The 23,261-nt window shown below is 42.9% G+C and overlaps 1 protein-coding gene across 1 annotated transcript in view; it reads left to right on the top strand.

Annotated features, from left to right (window-relative positions):
- Positions 1-22,998, top strand: part of lrrc1 (leucine rich repeat containing 1) — a 46,685-nt gene extending 23,687 nt beyond the window's left edge. The window contains exons 9-14 of the mRNA XM_038975095.1: positions 101-219; positions 1,024-1,107; positions 3,569-3,684; positions 3,931-4,103; positions 19,026-19,162; positions 21,367-22,998. Of these exons, the coding sequence (XP_038831023.1) occupies positions 101-219; positions 1,024-1,107; positions 3,569-3,684; positions 3,931-4,103; positions 19,026-19,162; positions 21,367-21,519 (782 nt within the window). The 3' untranslated portion in view covers positions 21,520-22,998. The remainder of the gene's footprint in view (positions 1-100; positions 220-1,023; positions 1,108-3,568; positions 3,685-3,930; positions 4,104-19,025; positions 19,163-21,366) is intronic.
- The last annotated feature ends 263 nt before the right edge of the window (positions 22,999-23,261 follow it).

The following is a 23,261-nucleotide window of genomic DNA, read 5'->3' on the forward strand; positions in this document are numbered from 1 at the left end:
CCAATTAACTTGTTTTATGAATGATAATGATTCCCATACTATCCTGACTACCCTCATGTATATGTCTGAATCACAGTAAGTAATGCTTTTTGTTTTGCAGGAAAACTAAGGCGACTGTCTATATTGAAAGCAGACCAGAATCGTCTTGCCCAGCTGCCAGAGAGCATTGGCAACTGTGAGAGTCTCACTGAACTGATGCTCACAGAGAATCAGTTACAGGTGTGTTTTTGATAGCACTGTAGTTCCTCATATATACATACTGTTGTGAGGGCAGGTTTGATAACTTAGACCCAATTACTTTTCTTTTATGTAATCGAAATCAAAAGACAACTGTTTCATCCAACGACAAGCAGTTTAATTTATGTGCTAGTGTAACGGATGTGAAATGGCTAGCCAGTTAGCGGGTACGCGCTACTAGCGTTTCAATCAGTTACGTCACTTGCTCTGAAACCTAGAAGTAGTGTTGTCCCTTGCTCTGCAAGAGCCGCGGCTTTTGTGGAGCGATGGGTAACGACGCTTCGTGGGTGACTGTTGTTGATGTGTGCAGAGGGTCCCTGGTTCGCGCCCGTGTCGGGGCGAGGGGACGCCATAAAGTTATACTGCTACACTAACAAGGTCAAAACATTGTCCTCTTTAGCTACTGTTGATTTCTACAGTAGTAATGGCTGTGATGGCTGTGCTCTGATGGCTGTGCTCTTCTATCCTTGGAAAGACCTTCTGACCTACAGTACAGCATGACACAATTTTATCTTCCTTCTGAAGGGATGCATCTCCTATTATCTTGTAACCTTTGACCTTCATTATGCCCTTAGTCTTCACTTCCTAAGAGGCTAAAAACATCTAAGTGTGCGCCAGGGACTTATCCTCACTTAGGCACTAACAATTAGATTTGTTTATTTCATCCTGACAGGAGGACTGTAAGTAATCCCCATGCTGGGCCACATGCCAGTCAAGTGTCACTGCTATACCCATTACTGTATGTGCAAAATGTAATTATTTCTTACTGGTTGTTTCCCTCTTTAGAGTGTGCCAAGAAGTATTGGAAAACTAAAGAGACTCTCCAACTTCAACTGTGACAGAAACCGACTAGCATCATTACCAAAAGAGGTATGCTATGGTCTTTCCAACATGTAGTAGTTTGAAGCAAAGAAGCATAGTGAGACTTGTTGAGACTTGCTTCAAAGGGCACCACAGTTCATCGTCTCCTATATTATGGGCTTAGATTTTTATCTTGTAAATGCTTTATGTTATGAGGACATGATGCCTCTTCCTTTGAGTTTCTTTCTGTGATAAAATAAGGGCTTGTTTAATGGCTCAGAAAGTTTGACTCCATCTTCCTTTGTGATTTTACCATATTTATCACATTTGTGATGCAGCAGTGAAGTCGCTCCACAGTACATTGATTTACAACACAATTCTTGTATTATATGAAGGAGTGCACTGTATAGACTGGATCAAAAAGCAATTTGTCCTCTTGCTGCTGTGAGGTACTTTTTTGAATTATTTCAAACTGTCACTTTCTCCAATTGGCAGAACTTCTTTCCTAGCTCTGCTGTAGAAATAATCCCCCCCCCCCCCCCCCCCACACACCAGTTTGCCTTCAATTTAGACACAGGAAATTAACTTGTATACGTTTTTTTTTTTTATGCTTCGGTACTATATGTGTGAGGGAACTGTCAATTTGCATGTAATGCTAAGCTAACCATTTTACCCTAAGCAAAATGCTTGTGCATGCTCAGTCTGAACATGCTCAGAAAAAGGCTAACGTACACCTTGATCGCATCTCATTTTGCCTTCATGATTTACCCTGCTGCTCGGATCAATGATGTAAAATCATAGAAGCCTCAGTCATGAGTAAGTGTAATCTGGTTAGTGCATCCCCCAGTAATCACTGTGATTTGCATGCAGAATTTATCTGCACTAGACTTGACCCCTTCTGATTTTAGTGGGGATTGTGAAATGCTAATCCTCATACCTGCTAACCAGGAAATCCAGTTTCTGTGAACTGAATCTCATTCAGTAGAAGCGTACAGAATGCCACTGTGGTACTATGCAGACCAATGTCGATTATCAAATCGACCTGACAACTCTGTCATAAAGGCCATCTCCCACTGTGACTGTGCCACTCATCATTCTCGGCATGTGACTGTCTGTACAGTAGCAGCTGCATGATTTTAGCTCCTAGGCTGGTGGCATGCTATCTTTTGTTTCCAGGAGATTCAAGCGCAGACAGCAAGCACACTGTTTTTCACAGACAAAACATGCAGCCCCCCCCCCCCATCCATTTATTTTCTATTATCTTCTGCAGTTCTCTGGCGTGTTCAGCTATGGTTTATTCTCCGAGTGCTGTATGTTTATTCTAGCATCTTGCCTGTTGGAGAGAAAGCAAGCTCCCTCTGGTTAAATCGTTATCTGAAAGGCCCTTTAGTGATTATACAATGCCCCTGTGTCTCAGTGACGCAAGTGAGTCCACAGCACTTGGCCCAGATAATGAATTGATAGTGTCATTGTTTTATTGTCTCAAACTGTGAATGCTGCATGACCTTTCTAATGTTAACAGTAGTCCTGGTACTAGACGAGCATTTGTTCACCACAATACAGTGGTTGATGTTAAATCAATATTTATGCCTCAAAGTCTGATATTTGCTTATTTCCATTTTAATGCAAATATTTTAACAAGGCATTTCATATTCATTTAGTGTTGAATAGTATTTACTTAGGAAGATCTCCATAGACAAACAATGGTATTGATGTTGTTTCAGCGTAGCCCATGCATGGGCCTACGCTTTTGTATAGCTTACTTCTGAGGTAATGGCTAGACTTTGAGTAGCCTACTTTGTAGCCTACTAACTGGGATTCCTGCTGGTATTTGGACTTCTCTTCTTCAACTCTTATTTACTCCAGTGAGGGCTTCAGCTTAGCCAGATCCTTTTAACATGATGAGACTCCATTACTGTATTTGGTTCCTGTTCAAGTCTGTCTACTGACTGATTTAGTAGATTAGTCTGACTACAGCTGACCCATCAGGTCCCTACTTTAACACACTAGTAATTGCAGCTAATTTTAGCTCCAACTCTGCCAAACACCTTAGCCATTCAATACATTTGAGTATTTTAGCAGACACCCTTATCCAGAGCAACTTTCATATTTTTTTTCATACTAGTCCCCCGTGGGAATCGAACCCACAATCCTGGCATTGCAAGTGCCATGCTCTACCAACTGAGCTACACAGGACTTTAAATATGGCCATTTCTGTGGCAAAGCTCCCAAATGCTCTGAATGGTTTACCTTTCTATGCCCATTACACTAAATGGATATTTTGAACAATGAAGGTATACACACACATCACGTTTTGAAATGGTAAAGTAAAAATGTAACTTTTTAGATTTTTTTATTTTACGTAAATTGTTCTAACCAAAGCTTTTTCCCTCTTCCTCCCTGCTCAAGATGTCTGTGTGCCTCAGAACACGGAAAAAATATGCAATTGTGTGGGTGTTTGACAATGACTTAAAGAATTAAAGACACTGTTTTCATGTCTTATTTGTATGTCTTTCCTACCCAAATCAAGATTGGAGGTTGCAGTAGCCTGAATGTCTTCTGTGTACGAGAGAACAGGCTTACAAGGATTCCCTCTGAGATCTCTCAGGCTTCAGAGCTGCATGTGTTTGATGTCTCTGGAAATAGGTAGGCTACATTCAAATTCAATGCCACTTTATTAACATTTTTAATCATATACACATATCATATACAATATTTACATTTGAATATACACCAGACCCAGTAAAGCTTTTAGATGTGACTGGTGCTCACTGTAAATCATAATATTTGACACCAATATACTCGTTCTTAGCTGTCCACAAATCAATCAGGTTCACAAAACATTTTGCAATATTCTCTGAAGCCTGTCTATACCATGTCATCTCTCTCCAGACTGCTCCACCTACCCATATCTCTGACCGCGCTGCGACTCAAGGCCCTGTGGCTGTCAGAGAACCAGTCGCAGCCTCTGCTCACCTTCCAGAATGACATAGACCCAGAGTCTGGGGAAAAGGTGCTCACCTGTGTGCTCCTGCCCCAGCAGCCTTTAGAACCAGATAGTAAAGGTAAGGTCTTCTCATGGGCTTCCAACTCAGTAGCCTTGTGGTTTGTGTCCGCCCTGAGATTGGAAAGTTGGGAGTTCGATCCCTGGCCGAGTCACACCAAAGACCTGTAAAAAATGTGACCCGATGTGTATCTGCTTGGCATTAAGGAGGTAGATTAGGGGTAAGGCCTGCTATAGACAAGTGTCCTGTCCAGGGGGTGTACTTGTACATCAAGCTGCCTTGGGCTACAGAAACGGGAGATAGGCTCCTGCGCCTATGAGTCTTTCCACCTCGCACAATCCAAGACGAGGGGCGAGGGTGTGGGTCTTTTTGTCAATAACAGCTGGTGCGCAATGTCTAATATTAAAGAAGTCTCGAGGTATTGCTCGCCTGAGGTAGAGTACCTCATGATAAGCTGTACCAAGAGTTCTTATATAAACTCAGCAAAAAAGGAAACGTCCTCTCACTGTCAACTGCGTTTTTTTCAGCGAACTTAACGTGTAAATATTTGTATGAACATAAGATTCAACAACTGAGACATAAACTAAACAAGTTCCACATACATGTAACTAACAGAAATGGAATAATGTGTCCCTGAACAAAGGGGGGGGGTCAAAATCAAAAGTGACAGTCAGTATCTGGTGTGGCCACCAGCTGCATTAACTACTGCAGTGCATCTCCTCCTCATCGACTGAACCAAATGTGCCAGTTCTTGCTGTGAGATGTTACTTCACTCTTCCACCAAGGCACCTGCAAGTTCCCGGACATTCCTGGGGGGAATGGCCCGAGCCCTCACCCTCCGATCCAACAGGTCCCAGACGTGCTCAATGGGATTGAGATCCGGGCTCTTCGCTGGTCATGGCAGAACACTGACATTCCTGTCTTGCAGGAAATCACTCACAGAACGAGCAGTATGGCTGGTGGCATTGTCATGCTGGAGGGTTATGTCAGGATGAGCCTGCAGGAAGGGTACCACATGCGGGAGGAGGATGTCTTCCGTGTAACACACAGCGTTGAGATTGACTGCAATGACAACAAGCTCAGTCCGATGATGCTGTGACACACCGCCCCAGACCATAACGGACCCTCCACCTAGAAATCGATCCCGCTCCAGAGTACAGACCTTGGTGTAACGCTCATTCCTTCGACCATAAACGCAAATCCGACCATCAACCCTGGTGAGACAAAACCGCGACTCAACAGTGAAGAGCACTTTTGCCAGTCCTGTCTGGTCCAGCGACGGTGGGTCTGTGCCTATAGGGGACGTTGTTGCCGGTGATGTCTGGTGAGGACCTGCCTTACAACAGGTCTACAAGCCCTCAGTCCAGCCTCTCTCAGCCTATTGCAGACAGTCTGAGCACTGATGGAGGGATTGTGCGCTCCTGGTGTAACTCGGGCAGTTGTTGTCATCCTGTACCTGTCCCGCAGGTGTGATGTTCGGATGTACCAATCCTGTGCAGGTGTTGTTACACATGGTCTGCCACTGCGAGGACGATCAGCTGTACGTGCTGTCTCTCCCTGTAGCGCTGTCTTAGGCGTCTCACAGTACGAACATTGCAATTTATTGCCCTGGCCACATCTGCCATCCTCATGCCTTGCAGCATGCCTAAGCACGTTCACGCAGATGTTGCAGGGACCCAGGGCATCTTTCTTTTGGTGTTTTTCAGAGTCAGTAGAAAGGCCTATTTAGTGACCTAAGTTTTCATAACTGTGACCTTAATTGCCTACCGTCTGTTAGGTCTTAATGACCGTTCCACAGGTGCATGTTCATTAATTGTTTATGTTTCATTGAACAAGCATGGGAAACAGTGTTTAAACCCTTTACAATGAAGATCTGTGAAGTTATTTGGATTTTTACGAATTATTATAGACCGGGTCCTGAAAAAGGGATGTTTCTTTTTTTGCTGAGTTTATATTCGTAGCCGTCTATTTAACACCACAAACCGATGCTGGCACTAAGACCACACTCAACGAGCTGGATAAGGTCGTAAGCAAACAAGAAAATGCTCATCCAGAAGTGGAACTCCTAGTGGCCGGTGACTTTAATGCAGGCAAACTTAAATCCGTTTTACCTCATTTCTACCAGCATGTCACATGTGCAACCAGAGGGGAACCCCTCTAGACCACCTTTACTCCACACACAGAGACGCATACAAAGCTCTCCCTTGCCCTCCATTTGGCAAGTCTGACCATAATTCTATCCTCGGGATTCCTGCTTACAAACAAAAACTAAAGCAGGAAGTACCAGTGACTCGCTCAATACAGAAGTGGTACTACGCTACAGGACTGATTTGCTAGCACAGACTGGAATATGTTCCGGGATTCATCCAATGGCATTGAAGAGTATACTACCTCAGTCACCCATCTTCATCAATAAGTGCATCGACGACGTCGTCCCCACTACCGTTCAAAAGTTTGGGGTCACTTAGAAATGTCCATGTTTTCCATGAAAACAAACATGAAATGAGTTGCAAAATGAATAGGAAATGTAGTCAAGATGTTGACAAGGTTATAAATGATGATTATTAATTGAAACAATTGTCCTTCAAACTTTGCTTTCGTCAAAGAATGCAGCAATTACAGCCTTGCAGACCTTTTGCATTCTGAAGAGATTTCACCCCATGCTTCTTGAAGCACCTCCCACAAGTTGGATTGGCTTGATGGGCACTTCTTACGTACCATACGGTCAAGCTGCTCCCACAACAGCTCAATAGGGTTGAGATCCGGTGACTGTGCTGGCCACTCCATTATAGACCGAATACCAGCTGACCGCTTCTTCCCTAAAATAGTGTTTGCATAGTATGGAGCTGTGCTTTGGGTCATTGTTCTGTTGTAGGAGGAAATATGGCTCCAATTAAGCGCCATCCACATGGTATGGAGTTGCAAAATGGAGTGCTGTTTCTCAAACTAGACCATCTAATGTACTTGTCCTCTTGCTCAGTTGTGCACCGGGGCCTCCCACTCTTTCTAATCTGGTTAGAGCCAGTTTGCGCTGTTCTGTGAAGGGAGTAGTACACTGTTGTACGAGATCTTCAGTTTCTTGGCAATTTCGCATGGAATATCCTTCATTTCTCACAAGAATAGACTGACGAGTTTCAGAAGAAAGTTCTTTGTTTCTGGCCATTTTGAGCCTGTAATCAAACCCACGAATGCTGATGGTCAACTAGTCTAAAGAAGGCCAGTTGTATTGCGTCTTTAATCAGAACTGTTTTCAGCTGTGCTAACATAATTGCAAAAGGGTTTTCTAATGATCAATTAGCCTTTTAAAATCATTAACTTGGGATTAGCTAACACAACGTGCCATTGGAACACAGGAGTGATGGTTGCTGATAATGGGCCTCTACGCCTATGTAGGTATTCATTTAAATATTTTTTTTTTTTTTTTTTTTTTAAATCTGCAGTTTCCAGCTACAATAGTAATTTGCAATGTCTACACTGTATTTCTGATCAATTTGTTATTTTAATGGACAACTATTTTGCATTACTTTCAATAACAAGGACATTTCCAAGTGACTCAACTTTTGAACGGTAGTGTACATATCCCAACCAGAATCCATGGATTACAGGCAACATCCGCACCGAGCTAAAGACGAGACCTGCAGCTTTCAAGGAGCGGGACACTAATCCGGATGCTTATAACAAATCCCAATACGCCCTTAGACGAACCTTCAATCAGGCAAAGCGTCAATACAGGACTTAGATTGAATCCTACTACACCCGCTCTGATGCTCGTCGGATGTGGCAGGGCTTGTAAACTAGAAAGGGAAACCTAGCCGCGAGCTGCCTAGTGACGCAAGCCTACCAGACGAGCTAAATGTCTTTTTATGCTCGCTTCGAGGCAAGCAACACTGAACCATGCATGAGAGCACCAGCTGTTCCAGACGACTGTGTGATCACACTCTTCTTAGCTGATGTGACCAAGACCTTTTTTAAACAGGTCAACATTTTACAAAGCCACGGAGCTAGGCTGATTACCAGTATGTGTACTCAAAGCATGCGTGGACCAACTGGCAAGTGTCTCCACTGACATTTTCAACTTCTCCCTGACTAGTCTGTAATACCTACATGTTTAAAGTAGACCACCATAGTCCCTTTCCCTAAGGAAGCGAAGGTAACCTGCCTAAATGATTACCGCCCTGTAGCATTCACGTTGGTAGCCATGAAGGCCTTTGAAAAGCTGGTCATGGCTCACATCAACAGCATCCTGGAAACCCAGTCCAATTTGCATACCGCCCCAACAGATCCACAGATGCAATTTCAATCACACTTCCCATCTGGACAAAAGGAACACCTATGTGAGAATGCTTATCATTGACTACAGCTCAGTGTTCAACACCATAGTGCCCACAAAGCTCATCACTAAGCTAAGGACCCTGGGACTAAACACTTCCCTCTGCAACTGCATCCTGGACTTCCTGACGGGCCGCCACAGGTGGTGAGGGGTAGGGAACAACATATCTGCCACGCTGATGCTCAACACTGGGGCCCCTCGGGTGCGTGCTTAGTCCCCTCCTGTACTCCCTTTTCACCAACGACTGTGTGGCAAAACACGACTCCAACACCACTAAGTTTGCTGACGACACAACAGTGGTAGGCCTGATCACCGACAATGATGAGACAGCTTATAGGGAGGAGGTCCGAGACTGCCAGGACAACAACCTTTCCCTCAATGTGAGCAAGACAAAGGAGCTGATTGTGGACTACAGGAAAAGGTGGGCCAAACAGGCCCCTGTGGAGCGGGTCGAGAGTTTCAAGTTCCTTGATGTTCACATCACCAACAAACTATCATAGTCCAACACACCATGACAGTTGACAACACCATGACAACACCTTTTCCCCCTCAGGAGACTGAGAAGATTTGGTATGGGACCCCAGGTCCGCCCGGTATGGCAACTGCTCGGCATCTCACCGTAAGGCGCTGCAGAGGGTAGTGCATACTGCCCAGTACATCACTTGGGCCAAGCTTCCTGCCACCCAGGACCTATATACTAGGCGGTGTCAGAGGAAGGCCCCAAAAAATGGTCAGACCAAACGGCTCCTTAATATCTTTTACCCCCAAGCCATAAAACTGCTGAACAAGTAATCAAATGGCAACCCTGACTATTTGCATTGACCCCCCCCCCCCCCCCCCCCCCCCCCCCGCCCCCACACATACACACCACGATGCGTTGTGCCAAAGAACAGCCCTTAGCCGGGGTATATTGGCCATATACCACACCTCTGGCCTTATTGCTTTAGTAATCCTGGTTTGGGGGACATTACCCCCCCACCTGTTAAGCCTGCAACATGGCAAAGTTGTGAGTTTGGCACTGTTGATCAGCATACATTGCATTAAAATATCAAGAAGACCAGAGGAGCGTACTGGAATTTATTATGCATGTTACAAACTGAGTTGTTCTGATGCTAGCAAGAATGCATTTGCATATTGCAGGTGCACAGCTGAGACACTGTTTATGTAACGTTAGCTAGCAGTTTGTTTTCAGAGCAGTTTGAAATGTCTGACAGTGAAACGTGGATAGCTCTTACCGTAGTTTGGACTATGGAGTAGCTAGCTAGCGAGTGTTGTAAAAGCCCATGGTATGTATTGTAAGGTAGCAGTGTGACACTTTGCCTGATGTCTGGTGTTGGTTTTGCACTGATCTAGCTAGCTAGGTATGTTTTGTGGAAAAATGTAGGATTGGCATTTAGATGTGAGCTAGCTACTTTTAGTTTCTTTGTTAAGGTCCGCTGTTGTCTGGCTCTAGCTAGCTAGCTAATGGTTGAAGTAATTTGTGTAAAAACCTTCCATAACCAAATATAACTATCTACCTTAGTACCTTTCTTCGCCTGTTCACTAACAAGCTAGCTTTCAGCTGACTGGTGTTAGCTAGCTAATAAGGCTAATGTTATCTGCTGGACTTCGGATAAGCAAGAAAACATTAGCTAGCTACCCAACTAATCAAAATATCTGTTTGCATTTCTTGATTAACCTCAGCTTGTATACCACCATATAGATAGCTATCTACAGTAGCCTAGGTTTGTTCATGTATGAATATTCGTACTCAATTTACCTCCACAAGTAGTATGCTTATTGGTCATAGTATGGATATAGTTAGTATGCCAAAAGTTTCTGGATGTCGTATTACAGTCGCCAAAATACAAAGTACACAAGCAGTGGCCACTGTTTCCTTGCTTTTTAGGCCCCATAATGCAATTCTTTAGATTTGAAGAAAATGGCGGAAAATATGCATCCGAAGTCTGAGAGCGGATACAAATTCTTAGCTTTAGCTATGTTCTGCAATGTAATAAAGTAATGACTTTTCAAATAAGTTACGTTATAAGTTATGTTGGCTGACAATTTGTTAGCTACGCTAGCCTTACGATCTGCAAAGCATAATAATAACCGAGCGGCTCGATTCGGTCTTATGTAGCAAATTTGAAATTGTGTGTTTTGGTTTTTTATTACATTGAATAGAAGTAGAGACTCTGCGCTTAAATGGTATCATACACTACAGTTGAGAAACAATGAGAAAGTAATTCTGCTTTGTGAGTTGATAAACTTGTAACCTCACTTGAGAAAATGGCCCTTGAATGTTTTAGTAAAGCTACTGGCAAGCTCTGCTTTGTCTACACCCATTCAACATTGTTCCCACCCTCGTAAGGCTTAGACCAACCCATCTCTTTAAGGAGTCACATGTGAGGCCATGTACTAAACAACCAAAGATCTCAAGACTAAAGGCTGGTTTACACTACGTCTGTCGACAGTTCCACTGACGACATGAACATTCTATTGTCGTCCGACAAACTTGTAGTTATGAAAAAGAATAAACACAAACTACAGGCTGCATATCAGCAGCCTGGTGGTCCAAAATAGCATAACTAGTGTATTTGAACACCATTTAAATGCACCTGTTTTAAAAATGTATTTAGTATATGTCAATATAGCAAACCAGGCAACTAAAAGCAAAATTCTAAACAATGTTTTAGTTAGTTTTTGACTTGTTAGCTGAATAATGACCAGATCGTATAGCTGACAACTTCATATCATTTGTCTTAATTTAAAAAAAAATATATATACACACATTTGAAGTTGGAAGTTTACATACACTTAGGTTGGAGTCATTAAAACTTGTTTTTCAACCACTCCACAAGTTTCTTGTTAACAAATTTATAGTTTTAGAAAATCGGTTTTGACATCTACTAAGTCATTTTTCCAACAATTGTTTACAGACAGATTATTTCACTTATAATTCACTGTATCAGAATTCCAGTGGGTCAGAAGTTTACATCCACTAAGTTGACTGTGCCATGAAACAGCTTGGAAAATTCCAGAAAATGTCATGGCTTTAGAAGTTCTGATAGGCTAATTGACATAATTTGAGTCAGTTGGAGGTGTACCTGTGGATGTATTTCAAGGCCTACCTTCAAACTCAGTGCCTCTTTGCTTGACATCATGGGAAAATCAAAAGAAAATCAGCCAAGATCTCAGCAAAAGAAATTGTAGACCTCCAAGTCTGGTTCATCCTTGGGAGCAATTTCCAAACGCCTGAAGGTACCACATTCATCTGTACAAACAATAGTACGCAAGTATAAACACCACTTTGGTGCAAAAAGTGCAGATCAATCCCGGAACAACAGCAAAGGACCTGTTGAAGATGCTGGAGGAAACGGGTACAAAAGTATCTATATCCACAGTAAAATGAGTCCTATATCAACATAACCTGGAAGGCCGCTCAGCAAGGAAGAAGCCACTGCTCCAAAACCCACATAAAAAAGCCAGACTACGGTTTGCAACTGCAAATGGGGACAAAGATGGTACTTTTTGGAGAAATGTCCTCTGGTCTGATGAAACAAAAATAGAACTGTTTGGCCATAATGACCATCGTTATGTTTGGAGGAAAAAGGGGGATGCTTGCAAGCCGAAGAACACCATCCCAACCATGAAGCACGGAGTTGCAGCATCATGTTGTGGGTGTGCTTTGCTGCAGGAGGGACTGGTGCACTTCACAAAATAGATGGCATCACAAGGAAGGAAAATTATGTGCATATATTGAATCATCATCTCAAGACATCAGTCAGGAAGTTAAAGCTTGGTTGCAAATGGGTCTTCCAAATGGACAATGACCCCAAGCATACTTCCAAAGTTGTGGCAAAATGGCTTAAGGACAACAAAGTCAAGGTATTGGAGTGGCCATCACAACACCCTGACCTCAATCCCACAGAACATTTGTGGGCAGAACTGAAAAAGCGTGTGCGAGCAAGTAGGCCTACAAACCTGACTCAGTTACACCAGCTCTGCCAGTAGGAATGGGCCAAAATTCACCCAACTTATTGTGGGAAGCTTGTGGAAGGATACCTGAAATGTTTGACCCAAGTTAAACAATTTAAAGTCAATGCTTCCAAATACTAATTGAGTGTATGGAAACTTCTGACCCACTGGGAATGTGATGAAAGAAATAAAAGCTGAAATAAATCATTCTCTCTACTATTATTCTGACATTTCACATTCTTAAAATAAAGTGGTGATCCTAAGACAGGGAATTGTTCCTAGGATTAAATGTCAGGGATTGTGAAACTGTGTTTAAATGTATTTGGCTAAGGTGTATGTAAACTTCCGACTTTAACTCTGTGTGTGTGTGTGTGTGTGTGTGTGTGTGTGTGTATATATATACACTGCTCAAAAAAATAAAGGGAACACTTAAACAACACAATGTAACTCCAAGTCAATCACACTTCTGTGAAATCAAACTGTCCACTTAGGAAGCAACACTGATTGACAATAAATTTCACATGCTGTTGTGCAAATGGAATAGACAAAAGGTGGAAATTATAGGCAATTAGCAAGACACCCCCAATAAAGGAGTGGTTCTGCAGGTGGTGACCACAGACCAGTTCTCAGTTCTCCAGCAGGCTACAAATGTGCATGTGTCTGCTCAAACGGTCAGAAACAGACTCCATGAGGGTGGTATGAGGGCCCGACGTCCACAGGTGGGGGTTGTGCTTACAGCCCAACACCGTGCAGGACGTTTGGCATTTGCCAGAGAACACCAAGATTGGCAAATTCGCCACTGGCGCCCTGTGCTCTTCACAGATGAAAGCAGGTTCACACTGAGCACATGAGCACATGTGACAGACGTGACAGAGTCTGGAGACGCCGTGGAGAACGTTCTGCTGCCTGCAACATCCTCCATCATGACCAGTTTGGCAGTGAGTCAGTCATGGTGTGGGGTGGCATTTCTTTGTGGGGTCACACGGCCCTCCATGTGCTCACCAGAGGTAACCTGACTGCCATTAGATACCGAGATGAGAACCTCAGACCCCTTGTAAGACCATATGCTGACACATGCACATTTGTGGCCTGCTGGAGGTCATTTTGCAGGGCTCTGGCAGTGCTCCTCCTGCTCAAAGGCGGAGGTAGCGGTCCTGCTGCTGGGTTGTTGCCCTCCTACGGCCTCCTCCACGTCTCCTGATGTACTGGCCTGTCTCCTGGTAGTGCCTCCATGCTCTGGACACTACGCTGACAGACACAGCAAACCTTCTTGCCACAGCTCGCATTGATGTGCCATCCTGGATGAGCTGCACTACCTGAGCCACTTGTGTGGGTTGTTGACTCCGTCTCATGCTACCACTAGAGTGAAAGCACCGCCAGCATTCAAAAGTGACCAAAACATCAGCCAGGAAGCATAGGAACTGAGAAGTGGTCTGTGGTCACCACCTGCAGAACCACTCCTTTATTGGGGGTGTCTTGCTAATTGCCTATAATTTCCACCTTTTGTCTATTCCATTTGCACAACAGCATGTGACATATATTGTCAATCAGTGTTGCTTCCTAAGTGGACAGTTTGATTTCACAGAAGTGTGATTGACTTGGAGTTACATTGTGTTGTTTAAGTGTTCCCTTTATTTTTTTGAGCAGTGTATAATGAATGATCTATTTTACACTCCTTTTTTCTCCCCAATTTCTATCTTTTATCGCTTCCCGAGCCAGCTCTGGAGTTGCAGCGAAGGTAGAGCGTCCTCCGAAACAACATGACCCGCCAAACCGCGTTTCTTAACACTCTCCCGCTTAACCCAGAAGTCAAAAATCAAATCAAATTTTATTGGTCACATACACATGGTTAGCAGATGTTAATGCGAGTGTAGTGAAATGCTTGTGCTTCTAGTTCCTACCGTGCAGTAATATCTAACAATTTCACAACAACTACCTTAAACACACAAGTGTAAAGGAATGAATAAGAATATGTTCATATATGGATGAGCGATGGCCGTGCGGCATAGGCAAGATGGTATAGAGTACAGTATATACATGTGAGATGAGTAATGTAGGTTATGTAAACATTAGATAAAGTGTTATTGTTTTAAAGTTACTTGTGATACATTTATTACATCCAATTTAATTTTTAAAGTGGCTAGAGATTTGAGTCAGTATGTTTGCAGCAGCCACTCAATGTTAATGGTGGCTGTTTAATAGTCTGATGGCCTTGAGAAGCTGTTTTTCAGTCTCTCGGTCCCAGCTTTGATGCACCTGCACTGATCTCGCCTTCTGGATGATAGCGGGGTGACCAGGCAGTGGCTCGGGTGGTTGTCCTTGATTATCTTTTTTGCCATCCTATGACATCGGGTGGTGTAGGTGTCCTGGAGGGCAGGTAGTTTGCCCCCGGTGATGGGTTGTGCAGACTTCACTACCCTCTGGAGAGCCTTACGGTTGTGGGCGGAGCAGTTGCCGTACCAGGCGGTGATACAGCCTGACCGGATGCTCTCGATTGTGCATCTGTAAAAGTTTGAGCGTTTTCGGTGACAAGCCAAATTTCTTCAGCCTCCTGAGGTTGAAGAGGCGCTGTTGCACTTTCACCACGCTGTCTGTGTGGGTGGACTATTTCAGTTTCCCAGAACTTTGCGTTCTTGGGAACAGGAACAGTGGTGGCCCTCAGCCGCGCCAATGTATTGGAGGTGACATCGTTCAACTGACGACCGAGGTCAGCCTGTTGGCGCCCAGCCTGCCAGAAGAAGTCGCTAGAGTACGATGAGTCAAGTAAAGCCCCCCTGGCCAAACCCTCCCCAAACCTGGATGACGCTGAGCCAATTATGCGCCGCTCTATGGGACTCTCAATCATGGCCGGTTGTGATACAGCCTGGGATCGAACCCAGGTCTGTAGTGATGCCTCTAGCACTGTGATGCAGTGCCTTAGACCGCTGTGCCACTCGGGAGGCCCTTTGTCTTCATTATTACAGAAAAATAAACTATCATTGTTTACAAGTTAATGGCGAGACAATTACAGAAAAATTGCTTACGGTTGTGAGTGTGACGAAATAAAAGCAGGGCATTCTACCAAAGAATATTAGAACTTGGACACTGTCTCGTTGGCCTAATGTTATATCCTAATTTGACTTTGGTGCAGGTCATGCTCTTCACATTACAGTCTCTGGTTTATTTGTCACATGCACAGGATACAGAAGGTGTTGTGAAATGGTTACTTGCATAGTGGAGTCTTTTTTCTTCTTTTTTTTTGATATGTAGCTTGCTAGCTAGCTGAACAATGAACCATAATCACAACTCATAAATCATGAATCTGCAGGTAGCTAACCAACCAGGTTCAATGTTAGCCTAAAGTTAGCTAGCTAGCAATGCAAATGGCTCTGAGACACGAATAATATTACTACACAGATCATACATGTAACGTTAGCTAGCGACCTAACAGTACGCTTTAAGTTGAATTGATAAGTACTTTTTGACATAATTAGAAACATGAAATATCTGAAAATGTAGCTTGGTAGACTATCTTACCCGTATACATGGATGGACGCTTCTCCTTCTATCACGCATGCCATGGTTGCCCTTAGTTTGAAGATGTATAAAACTCCTGTCTCCAGATTACAACATCCTCCTGTGTGTTCTCTTTTTGATTCCCAGTGCATATTTGCAATCAAAGGCCAGAATATTCTCCATCTCCTTAGCTATCATACTCTAATTCCACTGATTTCAAAACTCGGTTCTCCAGTAAGTGGAGAGCAACACTTTTGAAGTTCTACCACGTGATATATGCTTTAGAAAGGATTACCTACACATACTGACCAGCTCATGTTATAGACCAAAGCGTGCTTCATGGCAAACCAATCCAAACTCATCTCTCGGCATGTCCAGCCCATCCTTTCTCAGCCAATCATGGCTAGCGGGAAGGTTGCGGTCTATTTTTCCAAGGCTCGTAATTTAACAATTTAATTCGTATTTACAGATGGCATACACGTCTGTTAAGGCACATAAAAGTTCACATGTTCCAGAAGGCATTGCTGCCCAAAAAGGTATTTTGATAAAAAGTTCAAATGCCAAATTGTGAAGTAGTGACGCGCAACATGCCTAGTTTCCTGAAACAAGTCACATTATCATCACAGCAGTTAACATAACGTTAGTTGGCTACTAATACATCAAACTTGCCAGTATATTAACTATATGTTATCTAACTACCCAACGTTTATTGACTTGATTATTCATGTCATTCTTAGCTTAGCTAAGTGGTATAGTCGTTGTGCGTTGTCAATGGACATTGTTAATGAAGTCCTAAGTTGTCTAGCTAGTCAATTGTTATGCTAACAAACTAGCAAGAAGTTGCATAGCAACAGCATCAACTTCCAGGTAGACAGGCGAAGCCCAACCTTACCTTTGTTTAAGGTTGGGTAAGACATTTTTTATTTTAATTCTTGTGGTTGTTTTAATTCTTGTTAAAGAAACCTTGTTAAAAAATCAGGTAGTTGGTTCTCGTAATGGCCGGACGGCTCCAATCAAGGTGATTTGCAAATTGTCATAGACATTGGTGTCATATTGGATATGATGGTAAGGAGATTTTAATTGAGCTTCAACCAAAGCCTGCAGTCACACCAGTGTGATGATAATTCCCCAGAGTTCTACAAGCATTGATTCTTTAAGTGCCCCATGGTTTTGATCATGTTATTACATGATCTGCACGGAGGAGCACAGTGTCCTGCGTCTCTGATCTGTCGCTGTATTGATTTCCATTAAGAGGAGCCAGCGGGGATCACAGAGCCTATAACTAGTCCTGCATCTGCATGAATTCTTTTGCCCAAACTCGCAACATTCAGGCACTACCTAACTCGGGGCCCGATTTGCTTCTTTCAAATTGAAGGCCCTGCACTGGCCGAAATCAGAAATAACTTCCTCCGTTAGTGTCCATTAGCTGCTCGTCTGTCGGTCCCTGCCTTGCTCGTGCTGCATGCGCTCTGTGCATGGCTTTACTTATGTGAGTATCCATAGCAACGCCTCTGCTTGTTCTGTTCAATGACGAGACAGAGAGCAGTTAGCTGAAAACTAGCTTCTTTTCGTCACTGTAAACTCAGACAACTTAAGGAACATTATTATTTTCGCTAAAATAATCTTCCCTGTGGACTCTGACAATGTTCTTGTCTTATAAGACTTCCAGCCTATAGACAGAAACTAAAACCGGAAGCTCCCGCTCTCAGGTCTGTTCAACGCTGGTCCGACCAATCTGATTCCACGCTTCAAGATTGCGATATGTTCCGCATTGCGTCAAACAACAACATTTGACGAATACGCTGATTCGGTGAGCGAGTTCATTAGCAAGTGCATTGGCGATGTCGTACCCTGAGCAACTATTAAAACATTCCCCATCCAGAAACCGTGGATTGATGGCAGCATTCGCGCGACCCACTGCTTTTAACCAGGGCAAGGTGACTGGAAACATGACCGAATACAAACAGTGTAGCTATTCCCTCCGCAAGGCAATCAAACAAGCTAAGCGTCAGTATAGAGACAAAGTAGAGTCGCAATTCAACGGCTGACATGAGGTATGTGGCAGGGTCTACAGTCAATCACGGATTACAAAAAGAAAACCAGCCCCGTCGCAGACCAGGATGTCTTGCTCCCAGACAAATTAAACAACTTCTTTGCTCGCTTTGAGGACAATACAGTGCCACTGACACGGCCCGCTACCAATTTGATATTTGACGAGGTAGAAGCACTTCTGACACCATGCTATGTACTGTGCAGCAGATCATGAGCAAATGGCTCCGCTTCAAAATGTTAATGATAAATATCGAGCTAGGGTCGGGCAGCAGAGCTCTACATGTAACTGTTCTGGATCTGGGCATATGCTCTACCCCCCCCCCCGGAGGGACAGGCCTGCTCCTCTGCTGTTTTTTTTTTTTTTTTTACTCCAGTGGATTGATAGCTAAAGAGGCTTAACTCCTGACTGGCCTGAAGCCATTAAAAGCCTGCTGGGTGAGGTGAAGCAAGGAGAGGCTTGCTCACTCACTCAGCTGAGTCCTGGAATAATCTAGGCCTGATCCAATTGTTGATTGGATAAAAAATAAAATCTCTAACTCCACAACCTGGTTGCAGCACCAATATGTCATGTTTCTGATTCATTGAATGACTACAGCGTGTGCTCCTTGTTATGACCATCCTCCTTTAGTAATCCCTGATTTCTCTTGGAATGAGAGGACTAAGTGTTTATGTTCATTTCCGTAACCCTTTGTTCACTTGTTGAGCAGAAGATGAGGATCTAAGACTTTGAAGGTCAAGTCTGTGAGCTTGAGTTGGGGGGGGGGGTTGTTTAGCTGTAAGCTTGTAACTAAGCTGGGATTTGAAACTGTGATCTACCCGGTTCCAAGCTCTCATTTATGAGCATTGTGTTACAAGCTGCACAAACTCTCAGCACTGTGTCATGGGACAGCTCCTCTTCACTGGCATGATTGGTTCTCTCAATCTGGGGGGGGGGGGGTGATGTTGCAGAATGAGAGCACGTCAAACACGTCATACTAAACGTGTATACATTTGAATCTGAATTAAGGCTAATATTGTCCGAATGTGGTAGTTTTCACAGGTCTTACATTTCATGCATGCGTTTAAGCATCATTTTGAAAAGCCAGTTATTGCCTAAGATGTAAATGATTAATATCCTCTCACAACATATCTAATGTATCCTGTTTTAGGCTCAGACAACCTTGCTCGCTGCGGTGCTCTGGAGAGCCTGGTGAATGACATGGTGGATGACACCTGGGACGACAAGGCTACGAAGAGGATCAGTGCCATCCACTTCCTGGATGACGATGACGAGGATGATGAAAAGGTGAGAGGAAGAACGAGAAGTGTGTGTGTGTGTGTGTGTGTGTGTGGAGGAGCGTGTGAAGGGGAATGACAGGAGGCGATGGGGTAGAAAAGACGGAGGTCGTTTGAAACGTCATAACTGTCACAAGGGTCATTTGAGAATTCAAAACTGTCACCACTCACGGATCGTTTGAAATGTCAAAACTGGCGCGGCCCAATCACTAAACAAAGAAAGAATAGAGATGCCGCTTGAATTAATGTTCAACTAATATAAAGCCATTGTCATTGAGTCCCTTAACTGGTTGAAAACTACGTTTCATCTTTTAGATCTTTTGAATTATGTCCAAGTTTACACTGAGTATACAAAACATTAAGAACAGCTGCTCTTTCCATGACAGACTGACCTGGTGAATCCAAGTGAAAGCTATTATTCCTTATTGATGTCACTTGTTAAATCCACTTCAAATCAGTGTAGATGAAGGGGAGGAGACGGGTTAAATAATGAGTTGAGACTTTTGATGGTGTATGTGTGCCATTCAGAGGGTGAAAGGGCAAGACAAAATATTTAAGTGCCTTTGAACGGGGTATGGTAGTAGGTGCCAGGCGTGCTGGATTGTGTCAAGAACTGCAATGCTCCTGGGTTTTTCATGCTCAACAATTTCCCGTGTGTATCAAGAATGGGCTGCCTTCCAAAGGACATCCAGCCAACTTGACACAACTTTGGGAAGCATTAGTCAACATGGGCCAGCATCCCTGTGGAACGCTTTAGACACCTTGTAGAGTCCATGCCCCTACAAATTGAGGGCAAAAAATAACATCTACAGTGCCTTCGGAAAGTATTCAGACCGCTTGACTTATTCCACATTTTGTTACGTTACAGCCTTATTCTAAAATTGATTAAATAAATACAAATCCTCATAAATCTACACACAATACCCCATCATGACAAAGAAAAACAGGTTTTCAGAAATTTTTGCAAATGTATTTAAAATCAAAAACATTCAGACCCTTTGCCATGAGACTCGAAATTGAGCTCAGGTGTAACCTGTTTCCATTGATCATCCTTCAGATGTTTCTACAACTTGATTGGAGTCCACCTGTGGTAAATTCAATTGATGGGACATGATTTGGGAAGACACACACCGGTCTATATAAGGTCCCACAGTTGACAGTACATGTCAGAGCAAAAACCAAGCCATGAGGTCGAAGGAATTGTCCGTAGAGCTCCGAGACAGGATTGTGTCGAAGCACAGATCTAGGAAAGGGTGGCAAAACATTTCTGCAGCATTGAAGATCCTCAAGAACAGTGGCCTCATCCTTAAATGGAATAAGTTTGGAATCACCAAGACTCTTCCTAGAGCTGGACGTCCGGCCAAACTGAGCAATCAGGGGAAAAGGGCCTTGGTCAGGGAGGTGACGAACCCGATGGTCACTCTGACAGAGCTCCATTAGTTTGATATCAGAATCGATCAGTTCAGCAAACAATGACGTTTCATATTTCACCCTTTCAAGTATCTTCATGTAATTTCATTACATATTAACCATATCGATGGCATAATTGGCCTGTGATGATCTGTAGGGCCGTGATCATTGACCATTCACATTACACAATAGGTTTGAAGCGTGCTCTCCAAGCCACGCTCCGCGGTAATGACTATAAACAGTAACAGATGGCCCCCTCTCCCGATTTCAACATAGTTCAGATGAAAGGTAACAGATTCGGTGGATTCATGGACGCACAGAAATTCTGGATTAGACGGAGTTAAGGAAGAGAAAGCAGCGAGATCGGGCGATTTACTCCCTTTATGGAGTTGAGATCTGTCAGACTTTTCCACCTGACCTAATTAAAGCGCCCCTGGCCCAGTTGAGCAAGTGGCCATGAATTAAAGGATTGTTCCACCAACTCTATGGGCCTTTTCTAATTCAATGGGTCTGAATACACTGTATGTTGCTATTAAGGCAATATGATGCATTCATTTTATTTAATTTGTTAACATTTCTAAAAACCTGTGTTCACTTTGTCATTATGGGGTATTGTGTGTGTGTAGCTTGAGGATTTATTTAAGCAATTTTAGAATAAGGCTGTAACCTTACAAAATGTGGAAAAAGTCAAGGGGTCTGAATACTTTCCGAATGCGCTGTAATGCACGGCATAATGAGATACCTGTTGTAGAATCTGGCCGTCTTTCTGTTTCTCTTCACTGTTCCTCTGTCTCCTCCCCACAGGGAAGGCTGATGCGACAAGCCACTCCTCACCCAGGTGAGTTGAAGACTATGAAGAAAGCGGCGGAGAACCTCCGCAACGACCTGAACGCTGCCAAAGCTCTGGATTCCAACAAAAACGAGGTCAATAACACTACAGTCACCACGTCTGTGTGACTTCTACCTCAGAAACATTCTGATCTCCTGTGTCTCTCGCCATGTTCTTCTGCACCACCACCAGAACCTACTTTAATCCTACAATCCCCTCCTGCGGCCTCCCTACCTAGCCCTCCTGCGGCTCAACCCTGGGACTCTGCTGTGATCCTTTTGTCCAGTACCTTACTTCATCTCCAATACACACCATGGTATCTGGCTCAGACTACCAGGGCCCATGTGCCTTCTTTTCAAACTGTTGTGCTATATTTTTTAACATAGCAAAAATCTGCACAGGTGTGGTCCTTTTTCAAAGACATTTTAAAAATTGAGCTTTTTAAAGATTTATTTCTACGTTTCTTTTTAAATGGACAATAGGTAGTTGCACTACTGTAAGTCTTTAGTATATTAAATATTGTTGACATCTTCATAAATATTATATATATTTGTTTTATTTTTTAGAACACTGGGTGAATTTTTCTTTTTCAAGATTTCGGGATACTTGACCAACTGATTTAAGGATTATTGTATAGTCATTTGTGAATATTGATAATTTTATACTTTTTGGCAGCTCAGATGGTGTGAATTAAAACAATGTATAGCAAGTTTCTTAATCTATGGCAGAATTGTTCGAAACGTTATTACTTTGTACGTATTTTATTTCCTTTTAAGTAAAGAAATGAACAGAAATGCAGTTGCTAATGTCTTATCGAAACAATGTAATTGTCTTTGGGTGAGTAGACAGCCTCCACTCTTTTCTATGCCATTGTTTAACTTCTTAATCAAATCCTAAACTAATTTTGATATAGACATGTTTTGTAATTTAAGGGCTAATACAGTGAGGAACCACAACAGATTGAGTGGAAGTGACAGGGCTGTCTTACTTTCTTTTATTGCGCTTCACTGCTTTGAAATATTTTCTTAAGTAGATACTGGGCGGCAGGTAGCGTAGCGGTTAAGAGTGTTGGGCCAGTAGCCGAAGGGTTGCTGATTTGAATCCCTGAGCCGACTAAGGAACAAAAAAAATCAGTGACCTTGAGCAAGGCCCTAATTGGTCCTCTAAGTCACTCTGGATAAGAGCATCTGCTCAATGACTAAAATGTAAAAAATTTAAATATTTTATCAGAAACAGCAGAATCTCTTTCTCTTTAACATATGTGCATTGGACTTTCAATGGCCAATTTCATTACACGCAGAAGGAAATGAGGACCATGGTGGAACCTTTTGGAAAATGCAGTTTAAGCATGGACTCATGCACTTACAGTTTTTTTGTGTCTTAATAAAAACAGTTTGTTGTTCAACTGGTACACTATAACAATGATTTACGTTTTTTATTTTAGTTGTATTACCAGGAGAGGACCTTATACATTAGTTTTATTTTTATATGATTTTCTTTAGTTATCGAGCTGCACAAAAACACAATCTCAAATAGACACGGACACTGAGCCTACAGATTTTGATGCCTTTTACCCACTGATAAAATAAAAGGGGTTTAAAACTAAACATGATTCGTTATTCTTTAAACACGTTTTAGTTTTTTTGTCCGTTAGTCTTTAGTGTTTCAGCCTCTATGAAAAATGTAGTTTTCACCATCTCACAATTGTTAACATGTCTCATACTGTAACTTAACATGTCAAATCATAAACGCCATGCAATAAAATGTGTATTTGCCGTTAAAATTGGATTAGGTTACACTTTAAAGGAAATCACTCTTACTTTGTTTTGTCATCGCCCATTTGAGTACTCATCAAAGAGTGATCTCCAGC

The sequence above is a fragment of the Salvelinus namaycush genome, chromosome 35, assembly GCF_016432855.1.
Source record: "Salvelinus namaycush isolate Seneca chromosome 35, SaNama_1.0, whole genome shotgun sequence".
In the NCBI taxonomy this organism is placed as follows: Eukaryota; Metazoa; Chordata; class Actinopteri; order Salmoniformes; family Salmonidae; genus Salvelinus; species Salvelinus namaycush.